Source organism: Struthio camelus, chromosome 2 (genome assembly GCF_040807025.1).
Source record: "Struthio camelus isolate bStrCam1 chromosome 2, bStrCam1.hap1, whole genome shotgun sequence".
In the NCBI taxonomy this organism is placed as follows: domain Eukaryota; kingdom Metazoa; phylum Chordata; class Aves; order Struthioniformes; family Struthionidae; genus Struthio; species Struthio camelus.
In genome coordinates this window covers 120,914,073-120,932,194 of record NC_090943.1, presented here as the reverse complement: position 1 = coordinate 120,932,194, position 18,122 = coordinate 120,914,073, and the positions used below count along the sequence as shown (strand labels likewise).

The 18,122-nt window shown below is 39.0% G+C and overlaps 1 protein-coding gene across 9 annotated transcripts in view; it reads right to left on the bottom strand.

Annotated features, from left to right (window-relative positions):
- RBBP8 (RB binding protein 8, endonuclease) overlaps positions 1–17,842 on the bottom strand; it is a 43,999-nt gene extending 26,157 nt beyond the window's left edge. For 2 of the 9 annotated variants that reach the window (XM_068932342.1, XM_068932334.1), the window contains exons 1-4: positions 12,169–12,470; positions 10,555–10,690; positions 9,139–9,368; positions 3,800–3,842 (exon numbers count right to left, since the gene is read on the bottom strand). In XM_068932342.1, coding sequence (XP_068788443.1) covers positions 3,800–3,842; positions 9,139–9,250 — 155 coding nt within the window. In that variant the 5' untranslated portion in view covers positions 9,251–9,368; positions 10,555–10,690; positions 12,169–12,470. Of the gene's footprint in view, positions 1–3,799; positions 3,843–9,138; positions 10,071–10,554; positions 10,691–11,781; positions 12,471–17,667 lie in introns of those variants that run through there. The other 7 variants (XM_068932336.1, XM_068932340.1, XM_068932337.1 and 4 more) reach the window with 7 other exon arrangements.
- Positions 17,843–18,122: the final 280 nt, after the last annotated feature.

The following is an 18,122-nucleotide window of genomic DNA, read 5'->3' as shown; positions in this document are numbered from 1 at the left end:
TTTTGATAACTCATTCCCAGTTTTCCTTTTTACCTTGGTATCCTTTATATATTCCATGAATGCAGGTGGGTTTTTTTTCAGCCTGCTTGAGATGGATTATTTGAGGAAGCCATGAAATTGGCTGACAACAAGCTGCTAAGCACATACACAACACAAAATGAAACCATACTTACTAGCTTGTTGATATAACTTTTATATAGATACACTGTCAAATAAACACTATCCCTGTAAGAGATGCTATCCAAACACATTTACATCTTGTGGATATTAAGAGTTATATAGGAAATTAATAACCATCATTCACAAAGTGAATGAGATAGAAGTTCCTGCAGTGTACTATCCAGACATTTTATTAATCCTGAAATTTAAAATTAGAAACGTTATTTTCCCTGTACTACCCTCCAGACCTATATTGTGCCCTTCAACTGCATACATAACATATAAAACGGTTAAATGTAAAAAGTATGAGGAATCATTTAGCAGTTGTGCTTTCTCCTTGGGAGGCCAAAGTTTAAAGTTGATTAAGCGAGTATAGGCAGACAATGGTAAAAGGGAAATGCCAGAAAAAAGCAGTCTATATTTTTCTGATGTTTATGGAGAAAAACTCTTGTTTTCCAGTGTATGAAACTTAAAAAGAAGGCCTAACATATCCAATTTTAAAAACTTTTCCCAAACAACCTTTATACCATTATTCTACGGCATTAAGTTTTTTTTATATGAAAAAGACACAACATATACTAATGCTTCATCCCTTCCACCTAAACCAAGCCAAATGCCTTATTAAGATATTAAAATGACAGAAGGAGCAAAACACTTTCTTTTTTGAAGGATTCCAAAGCTGATATACCTGACAGACATTTTTGGCTATGAAGGCACTCTTCATAATGAATGGTCTCTACCCTAGCATTTACAAGTCATTAGCTCCAACACTGAAGCAGGGTAAAACATAAGGAGCTCATTGTCAGCTGATTACCAAGTCTGAAACATTAAACCTCAGGTATTCAGAAGCATCAAGGTGAAAAAGACCTCCAATATAAGAGTATCGTATCTACAACGTGGTGATTGTAGAAAGATTCCAACAAATAACAATTAAACCATTTGGTATGTGTCCAGTCACATAATTGTTACTATTCATCATCTAGAATATGAACTGATCCATATAAGCTTTTCGGAATGTGGAAACAACTCATGACACACAAGGTTACGTTAATAGCAATAGTCCATTTCACCCTTTGAGATTAAAAGGGAAACAACTACATTTTGGGGGAAATTGCACATAAGAAAAAAAAAGGTGTTAAAATGATTTTTTCCCCCCAAACTAGGTAAGTATATCCGGTGACGATAAAACACAGCACCAAATATTTATTAACTGAAAGCCATCTAATAACCCCAGTAATACATCCATGCTCAATAAAGAAGTAGATTGCTTATGGTACTGCATTATCAATATTAATGTTTGGTAAGCATATATTTTAAAATAAAACAAAAGATAAGCTGTTTGGATTTTAATGAAATATCTGACAAGAGTCCATGAAACACCCTCTTCTCAAAAGCTTTATAAAATCCATTTTAATTAATATTTCCAATGGACTAATAGTCTGCTGACAGACTAAACAAGCAATGGGACTCCATTGCCACATCTTTTTTGTATCATTTGTCACCTCTTATGCAAACCTAAAGAGCAACTGTGCCCCAGAAGTGTTTAGACATCAAACAAGAAGCTGTAAAAAAGTGAACAAATCTTGCTCTTGCAGAGCAGGTGCATGTGTAGGGGAACTGAGAATTAGTAACAAAGGTACTGCTGGGATTGCAGACCCTGCTGTTGGTTTAGGGAATTGCTGGGTGAATGCAGTAAATCCTTACGGTTCTGGAGTAAGATGCATGTTGTGAAATTGAATAATCAGTCCTTCCCTTTTTGTCCTGAACTGGTCCTTCAGCTGCCACAGTTATCCTCTAGCAGCTTCACTGCAACAACCTTCAGTCCCCAGGAAGCACAGAGAAAACAGGCAGGCACCCACTCAGCAAGCGTCACAGTGACACCAAGCTGACAAAAGTCAAACCCACAGGCAAAGAGTGCCTTCACAGCTCAGATGTGTAAGAATGCAGCTGAAAAGCGGGAAAACATGACACTTTTCAGGCTCTACTGTGGATTATCAAATGCCAGCAGGAGGGAGGTTATTTAACCGAAATGAACATACCACAGCGAAGTTTAGAGGAGGCTCAAGCACCACAAAGGTTGGATAAAATACAAAAAGATATCTAGGGAAGGCGGCAACACAGGCACAACACAACTGAAGGCAATTCCTACTGAAAAGCTAAATGAAAACAAACAAGAACAAATTTTCTAGAAAGGAGACAGTTATAATCGACTAAGAGCAGTGATAATAAAAAGTAGACAGCAAGTTAAGTATGTACTTCGTACAGTAAAGCACACACAAATAAGCCAATGTATTTTTATGATCCATTTAGATATTTCATGCAACAGGAAGAGAAAAAATTAATTCCACTAAAGGGACTCCAGTTCTACAGAGAGCCACCTTTTTTCCCCTCCCAGCCGTAAATACAAGCACGTTGGGGAGCTCATGAAAGAAAGGCTAGAGCACTTCTTCAGTTACTGCTGTACAAAAAAGGCTACATGATGACATAATTTTTCTAACCCGGGGAGAGTTAATTCTTGTTTATACTGTTTGAAAAATGTAATTACAAAACAGGATAATTATTTATGTAGGTGAAAAAAAAAGCATAACAGGAATTAATAAATAAGAAAAATGGCTAAACTATGACAGACACATTGTTCATTTTGAAAAAGTACAATCCAAACACAGAAAACCATGCTCGAGAGCATTGTGGTTGCACCTTAAAACTAAGATTGCACATCTTTGGTGTATGCTGGGCATATAAGTATGGAGTATCTTTTTGATTATGGTCAGAAGAGTGTAATTTTATTTCTTTACTATATTCAACGTAATTATGTTGCTTTCCAAAATGAAAAAAAGAAAAGTAATTTATTCTTATTTATCTTAAAGCCCTTGAAAGCACAACTCATAATGCAGGCCATATGTAATCTTAACAAATGTGTGGAACTTCCTCCTTTCATTTCCTTGAACCTGAAATCAGTGTCACATTACTATATCACTTAGTTAAATATGACTTTGGTCACCAAGAGAAAAACACAAGCTAATTTAATGCTGTAAAGGTAGACCATGATTCTACCGTACATGACAATCCTGTAATACAGTTCTTTTTTTTTTCCCCCCAAATTGCTTCTTAATACTAGTAAATAACGACTGCAGAAGAATTAAATGGTATTTTTATGTATGATAGGTGACCAAAATTTAGCAAGGTTATCACTAGAACCTTTGTTGAATGTCTAAAAGCTGAGTTAAAGGCCCAGAAGCTGATACCAAAAAGCTAACCTCTAGCAAAAGAAACTTTTAAACGTTGTCTTGTCACTTACAAATTCTTTTTTTTAAACAAATTTAAACTCAATTTTAAAACGTGTCCCTGATTATTTTTCATATTAGAAATGTCAAACAACCTTAACAGGATTCCTAGAAATACCTTAGATAAGAAAATTTTACCGGTCATTTGTTCAAGGAAAGCAAGCCTAGCGTTCAGGTTACGCACCCTATAAATAGGGACGTACATTTTTAGATGACTTCACCTGAATTTCTCAGGTGAATACAGTTTTATACATGTATGAAGCAAGCATCCATAAAGCCTCAATTATCTTACAGGTATTACAGTTTGTTAATTGCAACCTCCTTTAATAGATTAGATCATCAGGATGAGTACTTACAAGCATCTTTCTTTTTTCAGTTTGGATATTTTCAGCTGTAAGCCTGAAGAAAGGAAGAAGAAAATACATATAATAGAATTCTGGTTTAACAAAATTAGCAGAACAATAAAAAAAAAAAACGTTTTCCTTTTGCCACCGATATCTGCAAGAAAGAAAAAAGTCAAATTTGGAGAGAAAATGGTTCATTCTGGACTTCTTGGGTATGTTCTGCTGGATGTTAGAAGCAAAAACAGCCACTAAGATCCCTGAGAAACAGGGACTCTAATAAACAAACACACACATTTCCACTTAAAACATCTTCTTTGTTTTAAAAAAATAACAAAAACAAACAAAAAAACTTTATCAGGAACACCAAGCATTGTTAACGTATTTTCACTGAATGTGTATATACATAATATTTTGTGCTATCTGTGTATACACATAAATGCATAATTCTATATGTGAAATCTAGCATCCAGCCACTGAATTGAAAAATCTATTATAATGGTTATGCATAAAGTAAACTTACTGAAAATAAATAATTTAAGGCTTTAAAGTACACAAACCACCACATATTCTATTTGAGGTATGCTACAAGACCCTCTCAGCCAAAGCTTCTTTGGAACCCTTTTCAGGTGGACTGAAGAATGATACCTTATATGTGGCCCTTCACTAAGGTCTCCATGCTCCAAAAGCTACAGAACGCCTGTCCTGCATAGAAGTAAAAAGGTTTGCAAATACCAATGATGCTCTCGGACTGGAATCACCAGCTGACAGGCAGCAGCCTAATCAATCTGCTTGCACTGTTTTCGGTGTGTGTGCACACATGCAGATAAAGGTACTTTAGGTATGGCAGGGCTTAACAGGTGGGCCACAGTACTAGAGAAATTTACATGCTGCCACCCCAAACAGAACTTGGCCTTTCCTATTCTAAATAAATGGCCGGAAACAATGAGATTCCAGTCGTGTAAAATTTTCTTACACATACATCCAATGGTATTTTTATTAGACATCAGAAAACCATGTAACAGATTTTTTTTTCCTAATATTAGATTTTCTTTAAACTGTGCGAAGCTGTGAACAACTTCAGTCTGAATGTAAGGTATCTTGCAAAAGGATTAGTCTCTTATGAAAAAAAGATAAACTTACGAGACTAGAGCATTTTTCGGAAAAATTATGACAACTCTGAATTTAAACCAAAACACCTAGCCAGTACTATACCTTACCACAGAAAATGCAAGGTAAGAAAGTTAATAATTTCTTTCCTTTCTCCCCCACTGCCCCCCAAACAGAAATAGCCCAATGGGAAAAACCACTTGCTGGGGAAGAGTTCAGTTTTCAGGCCACCTAAAAGTAACAGACAGGCCAGCCAAAGACTCAATGAACCCATGCCACAGGTTGCTACAAGATGCCAGTGAGACAACGAGATAAAAACGTAAAGAGACTACTTCAAAAATTGTTCTTGGGAAATACAGCAAGATTTCTTTTATCTCTAACTGTTCAACACCTGTGAGATGTTATGTTCTGTCATGCAGATCAGCACAGAAAGAGGGTTTATTTTTTTAAGTAGTTGCTATTCATCAAGTCAATTAGGCATTTGCAATTAAAACCCCTATAAAGTGTGCTTTAATGCTGCTCCACACCCATCAGAAGGAATGAAGCTGCACAACAATGCATCTCCTGTATGAACAGGTAGTCAGTTCAGCAAATCTTTAGGATTGTAACATTGGCAACCTGAGCCACAAATTGAAGAGGCAGTGCTCAAAAGGCCCAGTACTGTGCTACAGGTAACACTATCTCCCCTCTCACCTGAATTCAGCAGGAACCAAACTAGTTACTTAAAGGTTGTCTTTTGTTTTTTTCCCCCCTTAATTCAAATGACTGCAGTGAGAAGGCAAGAGAATCCAGTTTGTTACGTGTATCCAAGACCACTGAATTACTGCATCAGCTGTAATCTCTTCCTTTCGCTTTTCCAGAGGATTGAGAGGCTCCATTTGCAGTGATTAAGAGAACTTGGCTTTTTCTTAGTACCTTTAACCAGTACATAAGATTTTTAAGATTTCCTTCTGTGACACTCCAGTGAGCATATGTATGTAGAACTACACTATGTACATTACCAATCAACTTTCCAATTGATTTCCCCTCTCTCACTATATAGTTCTACGAAACAGACAAGCTGCAGACTATAGAAATCTAAATTATCTGAAACTCGTAAGTGCTTTAGTACAAGTGTCTATATTAAAATGATGGAGATTATCTTGAAAATGGCATTAGGCTGATTAATATAAATACACAACATTTATGAAACTTGCAACGTAACTAAATCATGTACATGTAATATTTTGATTAATGGATACGACAGTTTCTGTTCTGATGAATCTTCAGAAGAAGAAGGTTTACTTTCTTAATATTAACAGTGGCTGGAAAGGCACTTCATCACTGAAGGTTTCTAGGAACAGGTTGGACAAGCTTCTGTCAGGAATGACATAGATATAATCCTACCTTAAGGGTATAGAGATGGACTAGATGACCTCCTGAGATCCCTTCCAACCCTGATTTCAATGATTATTTACTTTTCAGTAGTCTCTGGCCATTTCCTTTCCTACAGCAATCTATCAACAGGATTGCTTTCCTTAATTTTTTCTCTACTTCTACAGCTATAGTTCTTTTTCCTTGTTGATATCTCCTGCTTCTCAGAGGTAAAGGAATTACTGAAAATAATTTTCTTTCTCGTTATGTTACACAAAAGTGTCTTACCAGGTTACTACACTGAAGTACAATTACTTTTAGTATAGAGCTTCAGATGTGAATGTATCCGCAGGAACGATGTTAATAAGACACACACACAGTACTGATCCAGAAAGTTATTTCAAGCTAGATGCAAGTATTAACACCTGCAAAAAACAGTAACTTTACAAACAATATTATTAAATTTCTTTCCAATTTGTGTGTCTTATGCAAGCATGCCACACATTCTACGCGTAGGACATAAAAGCAGAAATAGTTTTAATGACCACTATTCTGACTTTCTGAGCACTTCTGAATTCCATAAAACCCAACTCACTTCAGCCATGCTCAACATGTTTGGAAACTGACCTGTAGGAGTCTCACCCACGATCACATAAGGAATTTGAGAGAAAATGCTAGCTATTTTATCTGAAGAGTCAACTTCAGGAATTTCAAAATTTTTTAAAGTGATCTGTTTAAAAGAATAAAAAGCTTTTACTCTCTAATAAGAAAGTTGCAAGACTGCGTTTGTTTGGCTAACATCATGGAAAAAATACACACTTTACAATATAGTAATATGAAAATTCAATAAAACCCTTTTCAAACTTAATGCGTTTTACAGAATATTCATAGAATATTTCAATATATAAACGTTCTAATTTCTGTAACAGACCTAACCATTTCAAGCTCATGTGTTACAAATCCTGCTTTTCACAAATTTGTAATAAGAAGTCCACACTTCTCACTGTGGCCAGTTCATCGTCTACTTTATTTCTGCTGACAGTTAGATTGGAAACTCATGAGTCAATTTTAATTCTTATTTATAGACTTCAGAAATAAGCAAAAGTCCAGGCAAGTCTGTGTTTGATGTTTCTAAAATATCTTCCAGTACCATTTTCTATAAGAGGATCCCCACCTTTTGAAAAAATTAACTATCCTTCAGGCATGTCTTTGATGTTATCACGGAAGACCTAATTTTACCTAACACAGCGCGGGACATACTGACAAAGGGCTAGGCATGAAAAAGTCTGCCTAGTAGCAAAATTATCTGGCCCCACCCAACATGCATTCTAAAGAATATCTTCATATACATAAAGAAACCAAAATGTTAGAAGCACGTGCTGCATATCCCCCAAAAAACTAGAGAAGGGGTCACTTAATCTCACTCTCTGTATTAGAGCTTTTTGTTTTTCAAGTTTTTGCTGTTCAGACATGCCACAGATTGCCAGATCCCATTCTGTCAGTACTTCCGCATTTATCTGTGGTTGACATCACACCCACTCTGAAATGAACCATAATTTAAAAGAATTTAAAAGAAAAAAAAATAAGTTAAAAGTCATAAAAATAAGCAGGAAATTTGTTTTTTTTCTTTTCGGAACACAATACAAAATTATATTTCATATGACACGAACTATTTTTTTTAACAAAGGCCTATTACCTGGTGCATCTTTCCTTTCAGCTGCCAAACTGGTGGAAGTTTTCCAACACTTGCACAAAATGTCAAGGCCCAGTGCTGCAGTGTTGAGTCAAGCCTTCCACGACTTCCAGTGGGAGGTATGAAACATCTATACATTATAAAACAGTCCCCGCCAGGCTTTGAAATTAAGAAACAAGGATATAACTAGACCTGAACGGACAGACCTGGACCTGTCTTGAGGTTGTTGAAAATGACCAAGACCACTGGAATAGTCTAACTATGAAGATGTGTTTGTATGACTAAAGCCCTTAATTCACAAGAGTTCACCTGCTATTCCAGCATAACGTAAATACTATTTCATGCATAAGGATGTGCTTTGTGAAAGTTCAGTCAAATACTGTTCTAACTCCATTCAAAAGCGTGGACCATGTGACTTACACTTGCAAGGCCAAATCTTCATTTCAGACCATGTATTTTTAGCAAAGTACTTTATGAATGTTATTTATGAAACAACGTTTTAAGAAGAATATAAATACATGATGCAATAATTCATCTTTACTTTGAATGTTATTAATCTCCTATGCTAGCATAAAAGGGAAAGTCAGCAACAGTCAAACAATAGTAAAACTGGTATCACACAGGTCACGAAATACAATGTAAAAGAATAAGCACTTCTTGTATAAATCTTGTCGTGAAAACGTAGAACACTGAAAAAACAAAGACTTATTTTGCTCTTTGGTAATCTTAATCTGCAACAGGATGTGATGTGCACCGCCATTTGGCACAAGTTAGGGAAAAAAACACATATGTTTGTCAAGGCCACAATTTTAATACGTCTGAAGTGACTAAACCCCAAGGAAATAAAAAAGAGAAAAAAATTAGGTTGGAAAACTTCACTTTGAACCATAACCCTTTAATAACAATGTTACATTTAAACATTTTCTAAGCAAAAAGAAATGGCATCTAACATTGTGTTACTTCACTTCACTGACCTAGCAAATCATTTATACTTTTTCATAGTTCAAATCCAATCCTGCCAAGCCAAGCTTAGGTTGTAAAACTCTATGGGACCTTTTGAAATCATCCAGTTCCGCTTCCTGCATAACATAAAACATTAAAAATCTATTTAGTTCTATACAGATGGAGTGGTACACTGGTTCAAAGTTTCTCCGTAGTGACAAATACTCTCTTGTGAAGCCAGGCTTTAACAATTTACCTTGCACTTCCTTATCGTGACATTCTTTCAGTTTGGACCACAGCTCTTTGAAGAACTCTCCAGTAGGTTCTGCAGAACTAGGGCTCCCGCAACTTCCTCCAGACGCATTCATCTTGCTTTTTCTGCTCCCAACTTCTTTTCACTTATCTTAGCTGCAAAACAGGCTCACTCTCTCACTTTAAGTTTTAAATTACATAGTTATGAAGCTGTTTCAGAAGACAGGTGTATGCCTGTAATGACAGATCGACAACACTTACGTTTGCATTTATCAGAGTATAACTTGCAGCCATGGATGAAATACAAAGCTCACTGTCTATCCTTGTCAGGTTGTGCTTATTTACTGACAGTCACCCTGAAAGCATGGGAGATGCTAAGTGCTTTGCTACAAGCAATTCTAAACTACTGAATTTTTGGTTTTTTCTACCTTGAACAGCCAGCAACTTGAAATTAAGACTACAATTTTTAGGAATCTTCATTTTCTGCACCACCCCCCGCCATGTAAAGCTATTGTTCAGCAAAATTCCAGTTTGCCAAAAGTGTCCTAGATGCCCCAAATTTTGTTATCAGCAAATACTGTTTGTGTCACAAAACTTTCAAAATGCACTTGTGTCCATGCATTCTTTATATAAACATGGATTCAAGTTACTCCCTTCTGCAAAGAAAAGTCCAAACCTCCCTTGGAAATTGTCTTGATTCTACACTGAAATTATTCATACTCCCTGATGAAAAAGAAATAGGAGATTAATCTCAAAATTTATAAACATGAGTATTTTAGGAGAACTGTCATAGCCAGATAGCTCTGTCTTAAAAGCCAGTCTCTGTCTACACACTCCAATAGAACAATCTCACCCGTAATTCTTCTTTCTTTTGAAGGCTTCCTTAGCACAGATGATACCCTCAGGTAAACTACAGGGGAAGCATGGTGCTCAGATCTCGGTATAAGCCAAAGATAAGATTCAATTCTAATTGGTGTAATGGGTGTCTATTATTAAGACGTTCATGCAGTGCCTCTATCCTCCAGTCCCGTGTGTGAAACTGGAGATTATAATTTTTCCCCTGTTCTTTATGTGATCAATTTTAAATAAACATTTTTGAACATGAGGCGGGTATAATTACCAGGTGCACATTGCAATATGTATTACTTTGTAATATTCTTTTTTCTTATTGTAATTTATAATCTGAAGTACATTGTGTTATTCCTAAAGTAACATTCTGATCATACACACCACAGACTACTTACAGGTAGAGAAATAAAACTAGCAACTGGCTCTCAAATTCTTGAGATAAAACTTATAGTTGTACCTCAGACCAAACAAGGCTTTTAATTAGTCAAGAAGCTGCATTTCAGTACCTAATTTCAAGTTAGCTAGTGTTCTTATACTGAGACAAGTCTTGAATAGAAAAAAATCAAATTACCTTTTCAAATGAGCAATGCTTACAAGTCACGAACTGAAGCTGAATGATAGTCTCCTTGCATCTTCGCAGCTGAAATGCTTCACTTTGTGTAGTCACATTAAGGCATCTTACAGCGCTTCTCTGTGGAACACATTGCCTAGTGACATTAGGAATGTCTTTTAATCATTTGTTTTTCTACCTTCATGCACAGTTACCTAAGAAACCATGTTTTTCTCTGTCAAGTGCTAAGAAAGTGAAAGCAGCAAAATTGCTTTTGCTTATTATCTTAGATTTGAATCTCTCGGATGATTCATACTCAAGGAAAGGGCATCTGAATTGTTTCTATTTCCCATGGTCAAGCTCGTCTGCAGCATTTCTGGTTTTTCCCCAGAGACGGTTAAAAGAAAAAAACAAAACATGCAAAATCTGTTGAGTTACTGCAAGGAATTAGTACATTAACTGAATATAAACAGAAAGAGCAGTGGGTTGTTTCAAACTTCATCTGCTTCAAGATCCCAAACGGTACATTGCTCTCTATAGGTGTTCCACACATCTTCAAATAGACTGCCCCTGAACAAGTGTTCGAAGAGACCGTCTGGTAGGTCACGGCAGCTGCCTAAGTGCAAAAGGCATTCAGTGAGGTCAGAGTCTTAGCGTCCTTTCTACTCCTAGGAAAGGACTTTCCAGTCCTCGGGGAAAAAAAATGCCTGAGCTGCAGGCACGTACTGAAGCAAACTGGGAGCTGCTGGTGCCAGGAAGGGAGCACGCCAGCCCCTCTCCGAAACGGCCCTGCTGCGGGCCCTTAGTGCGGCGGCTCTCCCCAGCGGGGCTGCGTGCCTGGCCTCCTGGCTGCCCCTTTCACGGAACAACTTAACCGTGTCTGTTTTCCTTTCCGTCCAGCCACCGACTGCTTCTGGCACGGCAAGGCTTTGCCCAGCTTCATAAACGACTGCCGCCTTACACACGCCTTCATCAGCAGCGGCAGGCAACGCTGATAAAGCCCTGTGACTGGTTATCTGTATTTACATTCCGCTGACACGAGCACAACCGCCTCTCTGGCTCTCAGGAGCACAAACACTATTTCCCGAAAGCTTCCTGAAGCCCTGACCCCTGACTGAAACGTCTCAACAACAGACCATCGAGACTGCTACTGAGGGGTCCGGCTGCTCCTACCAACTCAACTCTCCAGTACCTCCCCAGCAGCGATTTCTCCTCCCCTTGGCATAAACGTTTTTACAGTAAACTCACTCGTAAAACGCGACCGAGCGCTCTGACAAATCCTGCTGCGGCAAACGCCCGACAGGCTGCCCGCCACAGCGCCGAGGTGCCGGACGCAGCGAGCCCCCATGTCTCAGCCGCCCCCGCTTCAAGCCAGGCTGGTTTATGCTCCGAGGATGCAAGACGTGTGGGGGGGGGGGAGGGGGGGTGTCCCTCCTCGGCGGCCGAAACGGGGGGCGGGGGCAAAAAGCGCGGCTGACCACCGACGCGCCCCGCGGAAGGGGAGGACGCGGGCGGCGGCTGCGCCCGCTCGCGGCGCGACGTGAGGGGGAGAGGGGCGGGGGCGGCACGCGCGCGCGCGCGCGCGGCCGTTACCCGGCGGCGGAGCCGGGGAGGGGAGGGCGCGCGCGCCGTTACCTGGTTGGCTCGTGGCGCCTCCCCGCGAAACGGCGGGAAAAGGTAAAACCGGACAGAGCGCCTTCCCTGGGGGCGGGGGCTCGGCCCGGCCCGGCGGAGCTCTCGCGAGGTTTCCGCCCCTGCTCTCGCGAGAGCTGGCGCTGGGGGGTGAGGTGGGGGGGGGGGGGAGGCTGCCGGCGTGCAGCCCGGCCGTTGAGGCCGCCCTTCCCCCAGGCGTTCGTGCGCCACAGGCCTCACCAATTCAAATATCCGTCAAGCCAGACCCCCTCCAGCTCTGCTCTCTCCTCCTCAGCTGCGCATCTGGCCTGGTGTTTTAGATATCCACAGAGAGAAAGAGAGAGAGCGGCCTGATAAAAGCCGAGGGGATGAGCCAGGCCTTGTCATGTGCTGCAGTGAAGTGTGTCAGGCATGGAGCATTCTGGAAAAGCAAGGGTACGTGTGAGAGCTTGCATTGAGGAAAAAAAAAATGCTGCCCACATAAGAAGAACCTTCCTGAAAGAAAAATCAGTCTTATTGGTTCAGATACAAGGAGGATCTTTGAAATATACCCACTCTGGCACACTTAGCCTTGCTGGTGTTCAGGCTGTGCTGGAAAATCAGCCTTTCCCCCAGGATTTGTGGTCTGCTGAATGGTGGGATTTGCACACTGAAGTTAAGGTGTATTTGGAATGCTTTTTGTGCCCTTCCTGGTCTTACTAGATTCAGTTAAGTTCATCATTTTAGCCTACAGCAGCACTGCCTGGAGCACGCTTGAATGTTTTGGATGAGTGTAAAAACCTGTAGGCTGATATAATTGGTTAGGACACGGTGACATAAATCGGCCAATCTTTGTGATATATCCATTTTTGAGCATTTTACCAACTTTTTTTTTTTTGGCCCAAATTATAGATCACCATTCATTCTTTGAGATCAGTCCTGCCATCTGCCATGAGGTAAACCTCTTCATTTTTTAGTCTGTGGTTTTACTTGATCATGAAACAGAAACAAGACACATTTTTTCACTAATACCATTCTGCCTTCGTACAATTCTACTGTACTGTTTTGGTACATGTAGAAGCATTTTCAGATACAGCTTAGTGGCATGGTTAGAGGTCCCAGTGGCTGATCTGCTTCTAAAGGCTGGTCCTGCTAACATAAGCTTTCTTAACTACTATTAATAGCAATATGAATAAAGTTAGGTATGCAAATATTTATTTTACTTGTTGTTAGTAGCTGTTTCATCTTACTCTTGTTACATTACTGGGATCACAATCTTGAAGTCTAGAAGCTCAAGAAAGTGTCGTAAATATGGAGCTGTAGCGTAACTAAAACTAGATGTAAAATAATATTTTAACATTTCAGAAGTATTCTGAAATAGTCTTAAACTGGAGTCCAAGCTCACTCATGATTAAGCAGACTTAAAATCTGTTGTTCCAACTTTGTTGAAAATAACTTCAGTTTCCAGTTAGTTGTATACCTTGATCTTCAGTGTTTCGACAAATCTTATAGTTAACTTACTTTCTCATTCCTCACTATTGTTTAATCAATTACTTTTCTGCTAAAACAAATCCAGTGTTCAATACCTGAGCAGCAGCTTACTTCCATCATAGACTGGCCCATTTTCACATCAGAACATGTGCAAAAGAACTAAAATTAACTACATCTTATGGAAGAAACTTCCCTAATAGGTTTCGATAGACATGCCAATATTCTTAAATAGTGTCTGCAAGAACTGTCTTGTTCCCTGCTTTTTTTATTCTACTTTTGAATTTTCTATAATCTAAAAGTTAGTAATGTCAGAGAGTGATCATTTCCTCAGACTTAAGATAAACATGTATTTAAATATACACACAGACCAGAAAAGTAGCAGTAAAGTTATCTTCTTGCTGATTGGTCAGTCATTCTGCCATGAACTGGACCCTTCTTTTTATTTCTAAGAAGCACTCTAGAAAATAACTGTGTCTTCTGTCCAAATAATCTGAATGGATGTAGTTCTCCCATGTTGAAATTTACAGCAGTATATCTCCACTGACTTCTGCAGTTTATCCTAATTTACTGTCAATAAGTGAATGCAGAATAAGACCAACAGTTGAACTTTACCCTTATCTCCTTTCCAGATTTACTTGATTTTATGTAGAAAAATGTGTTCCATAATCACATACCTGACCACAAGTTACTGAATGGATCCCTGGCTCACTAAACGTGCTAGCAAACTTCTGAAGAGTCTGATATTCCACATTCAGTATATTGGATGTTTAAGCTGACTAGTCTAACTGGAACTGCATCTCATTCATCTCATAAGAGTAAACACCCACACCTAGACAATAAAACTGTGGGAAAAAAAGACTTTGTCATTTTAGCACTTGAGCAGATACAAAAGTTCCTGTGGAATCATGGCTGGTGTCCAGATTTCAAAGTAACCCTTAATATGGCACATCAAACTGGATAACAGAATACATATCTATGAACAACTCTGAAACAGAAAAGGGAGTATAATGTAATCCCAGCCCATTTTAGACCCTAATGCCTAAAACGTTTAGCCTTACTAGTAGTATATGAAGCTGTTGACTGTCAGTTACAGTTTAATGGTAATACCTTCTTGGCGACTGGACCATTTGCTAGCAAATCAGCTACTGATTGAATTTATTTTGTAAGAGTACTGCAGTGTTGCACAGATAAAATAACCCCCCCCCCTTTTTTTTGGTAGCGCAGAGGCTGCATTAGTGTTTCTAACCAGTCAGATAACGGTAAGTACAAACAAAGTAGCTTTAAAAGAGAATAGTGGATAGCTTGAATTTTTTTGCTGCTACTACCTTAAATTTAGATGCGAAGATTAAAGCCAGCTTTGAATGGCAATTATCATTGTACTTACACAATGATAAATAAATTGCTCTTTTCCTGCATATATATGTAATAGTGAAACCCTTATTTATTCACATAACATATAGCAGATTGCACATATATGTACATGCCAGTGTGTTCACAACCTCCCTGTCATGCAGGATCTGCATTGAGAGATAAATATATTGATTAATCTCTAGGAATGTTCATTTCATGAACTTCATGTTGTAGCTGCCACTAAGGACATCACATGAGCCCAGCTTCATATGTAGTGAGTGAGAGCATGCAACACGTTTCAGCAGCTACCTACGTGGAATTTCAACTAGGAGTGTAGAAAGTGGCAGTCCTCTGAATGGTATCATTTCTTAAAACTGGGAGAGCACACAGCACACAATCTGTCTGGCACTGATAGCATTTGCTTTTTCCGGAAGAATAGGGAGGAGCTACTCCATCACCCCCACGAGTTGAATTTGAGTCTTCTCAAGCAACTTGCATAGCCACTTTTGAACTCAAGCCAAGGGCAAATTCCCTGATGCCAATAACATTGTTCACTGTAAGGAACCCTTTTCTTTGAAGTGCTTACACCGCTCCTCATCTGTAGTCTGAAACAGCTGGGATTTGCTTGGCTGGAACTCTCAGGTCCTTTAGAGAGGCTTGATGGAGGGGAAAAAAGCAACCCGAGGGATGCTGTTTCAGGACTTCAGTGTAGCGTTCCTGGTCCTCCAAGGACGGTAGATTCTAAGGAGCAGCGCCTGTTTATGTTAGCTACAGACTGAAATGGTTTGCTCTTACCAATATTACTTGGGTTTATATGAATAGGCTGAGTAGTTATGCCTATTTATATTAGCCTTGGAAGTCTATTTCAGGCTTGGAAGACTGAAGTAAAAATTTGCACATCTGTATATCATGCCACCTACTTCTTGCTATAGCGAGCGACAAGAATTCAGAACGGGAGAACAAGCAAAACAGAATAGCAGTTGGGAAATGGTATTTTACTTACCTTTACCTTTTGGGGAAAAAAATCCCTAAACAATGGCCTCTGCCCCAAAGAAAAAGCAATCAGGCAAGAACCCAAATAAAATGGAGCACAAAAATTGCTAAGGCAGAGGGTGGCAAGCAGTATTTTAAAAAATGATGTATTTCATTTGAATTTTAAAAATTGTACAGTGTTCCAATTCTATAGCTTTAGCAAAGAGAGCTCTCTCGGAGCATTTTATGGTCTCTACAGAGTGTCCCTGGTCAAACCATACAGTTCAGCCACTTACAGTTTTTCCTTTTGAGAATGGTGTATTCCTTAGTCTAAGTAAATTTTAATCCCATATTTGATAGTAAAATCAACAGAGATGCTAAGAATTAAATGCTTTTTCCTGATGCATATTTTTAGCCTCTGTGAGAGCGCAAGACTTCCCCTGTGTTGTTTTCCATTCTTTTACACTTTGAAGAACGGTTTTAACTAACAGATAAAGTGCAGCCAGCAAGAAGGTCATTTCAGTCTCTCATTCATTTTTTTAAGCTGCTCAGGAGGCCTTTTTATTGGCAATCTACAAAAGAATAATAATGTTCATTTTTGCATCAACCTGGAAATAGCAGGCAGTAAACACCTCCATAATTGAAGCTTCCTGTTGTGTGACTTCCATAAATTCTTACATAATCTTGCATATATCTACACGTATCTAGTGGTTTATGTCCACTAGGGCAGGAATTATTTTTTTACCTCATGAAAGAGAACTGTGATTGTGTCACTTAAAGAGAGACTAAAATAACATTTCCAGGGAGATGGAAGCGGCTATATGAGTTTTCAAGAACGTAGTTACACAGAGGGTGAGAAGATTCAGATTTACTTCAGTTAAAGAGTTATTTTGTCCTAACAGGCATGACAAAACCTGTCTTCATTCCTTTCTATTCAGCTCAGCAAGTACTTCTGTGCTGCAGTAGTTAATCAGTTACCAGATTCCACAGCTTTTGTTTTCACACTGTTTAATTTTTCTTTTTTGACACTGTACCTGTGAATGGTTTCAGTTGCAGATCCAGGTACAACTTTCAGGGCTGCCTGCTCTTTTGGATTAAGACTCTTTTTTATTATAATTGCTACCACCGTTACTTATTACATTCTAAACAGGAAGTTTCTAATAAATATATAGAAAGAAAGCAGTTAAGAATGACAAATACATTTCCTATATTGCTGTTAAGTCAATTTTGAAAATGTAAATCGAGTTTAGTTAACCCACTCCATAAAACTACACAATTAAAAAAAAAAATGTTGGTCCAGCAAGTATTAGTTATCACACATATTACTGTAATGGCACTGTGCTTTTTCACAGCAGTGCTATTATGGGATTATAAAAAACACTATAAAAGAGAAGACCGAGAAGGATAAGCTAACTTAACTGACCAACTCAAAATACTAAGTCATTGGCAGTGGAGTTTCCATCTCACACTCCTGTGCTGAGTTCATTAAACTGTCTCTCCAGTAAATATTCTTGAAGACAGAGCAGATGATGTTGAGCTGCGTGCAGAATGGTCAAAAGCTGCAGTCGCAAAAATGTCAACAAGCGCCACAGAGGCTGGCAGTACCCAGACACATTAAGGAGATAGCCATTCTCCCACTTCAAGCATAGAATAAAATTTTTGCTTTAGTTTATCTTAAGTTAATTTTAAAGAAAGACTTTCAAAACTCACCCTTCTGTTTGAATTGTGAAAAGTTCTGTTCTTGATCGGGGTGATAAATATTTACTATTGACTTCCCCTCCAGCTATAAACCTCAAGTGTAAGTAAGATGAGGAAGCCACTGTGGACCACACTAGAGAGTGCCGAGAGGAGATCTGCTGCACCTAAGATATATACAATGTGCAATGGATAACCTAATATGCCTTTCATTTAACTGGCTGGGCAGGTTTCTGCATTCTGGAGAGCATGGAATCATACCAGAATTTGTTGGCATAACAGGCCTGTCAGACCGGTTCCCCGGGCGCCCGGGAACCTGCCCAACCAGTCTGCATCAAAGGCCAGCCCAACATGCTGCAGCTCAGCTCAGCTCAGCTCAAGGAAGGCTTCATACGCGGTGAATTATTCATGCCTTTGTCAACTCTCAACATACTACTCAGATAGAATGATGTAGCCTCCAGCAAAATAAT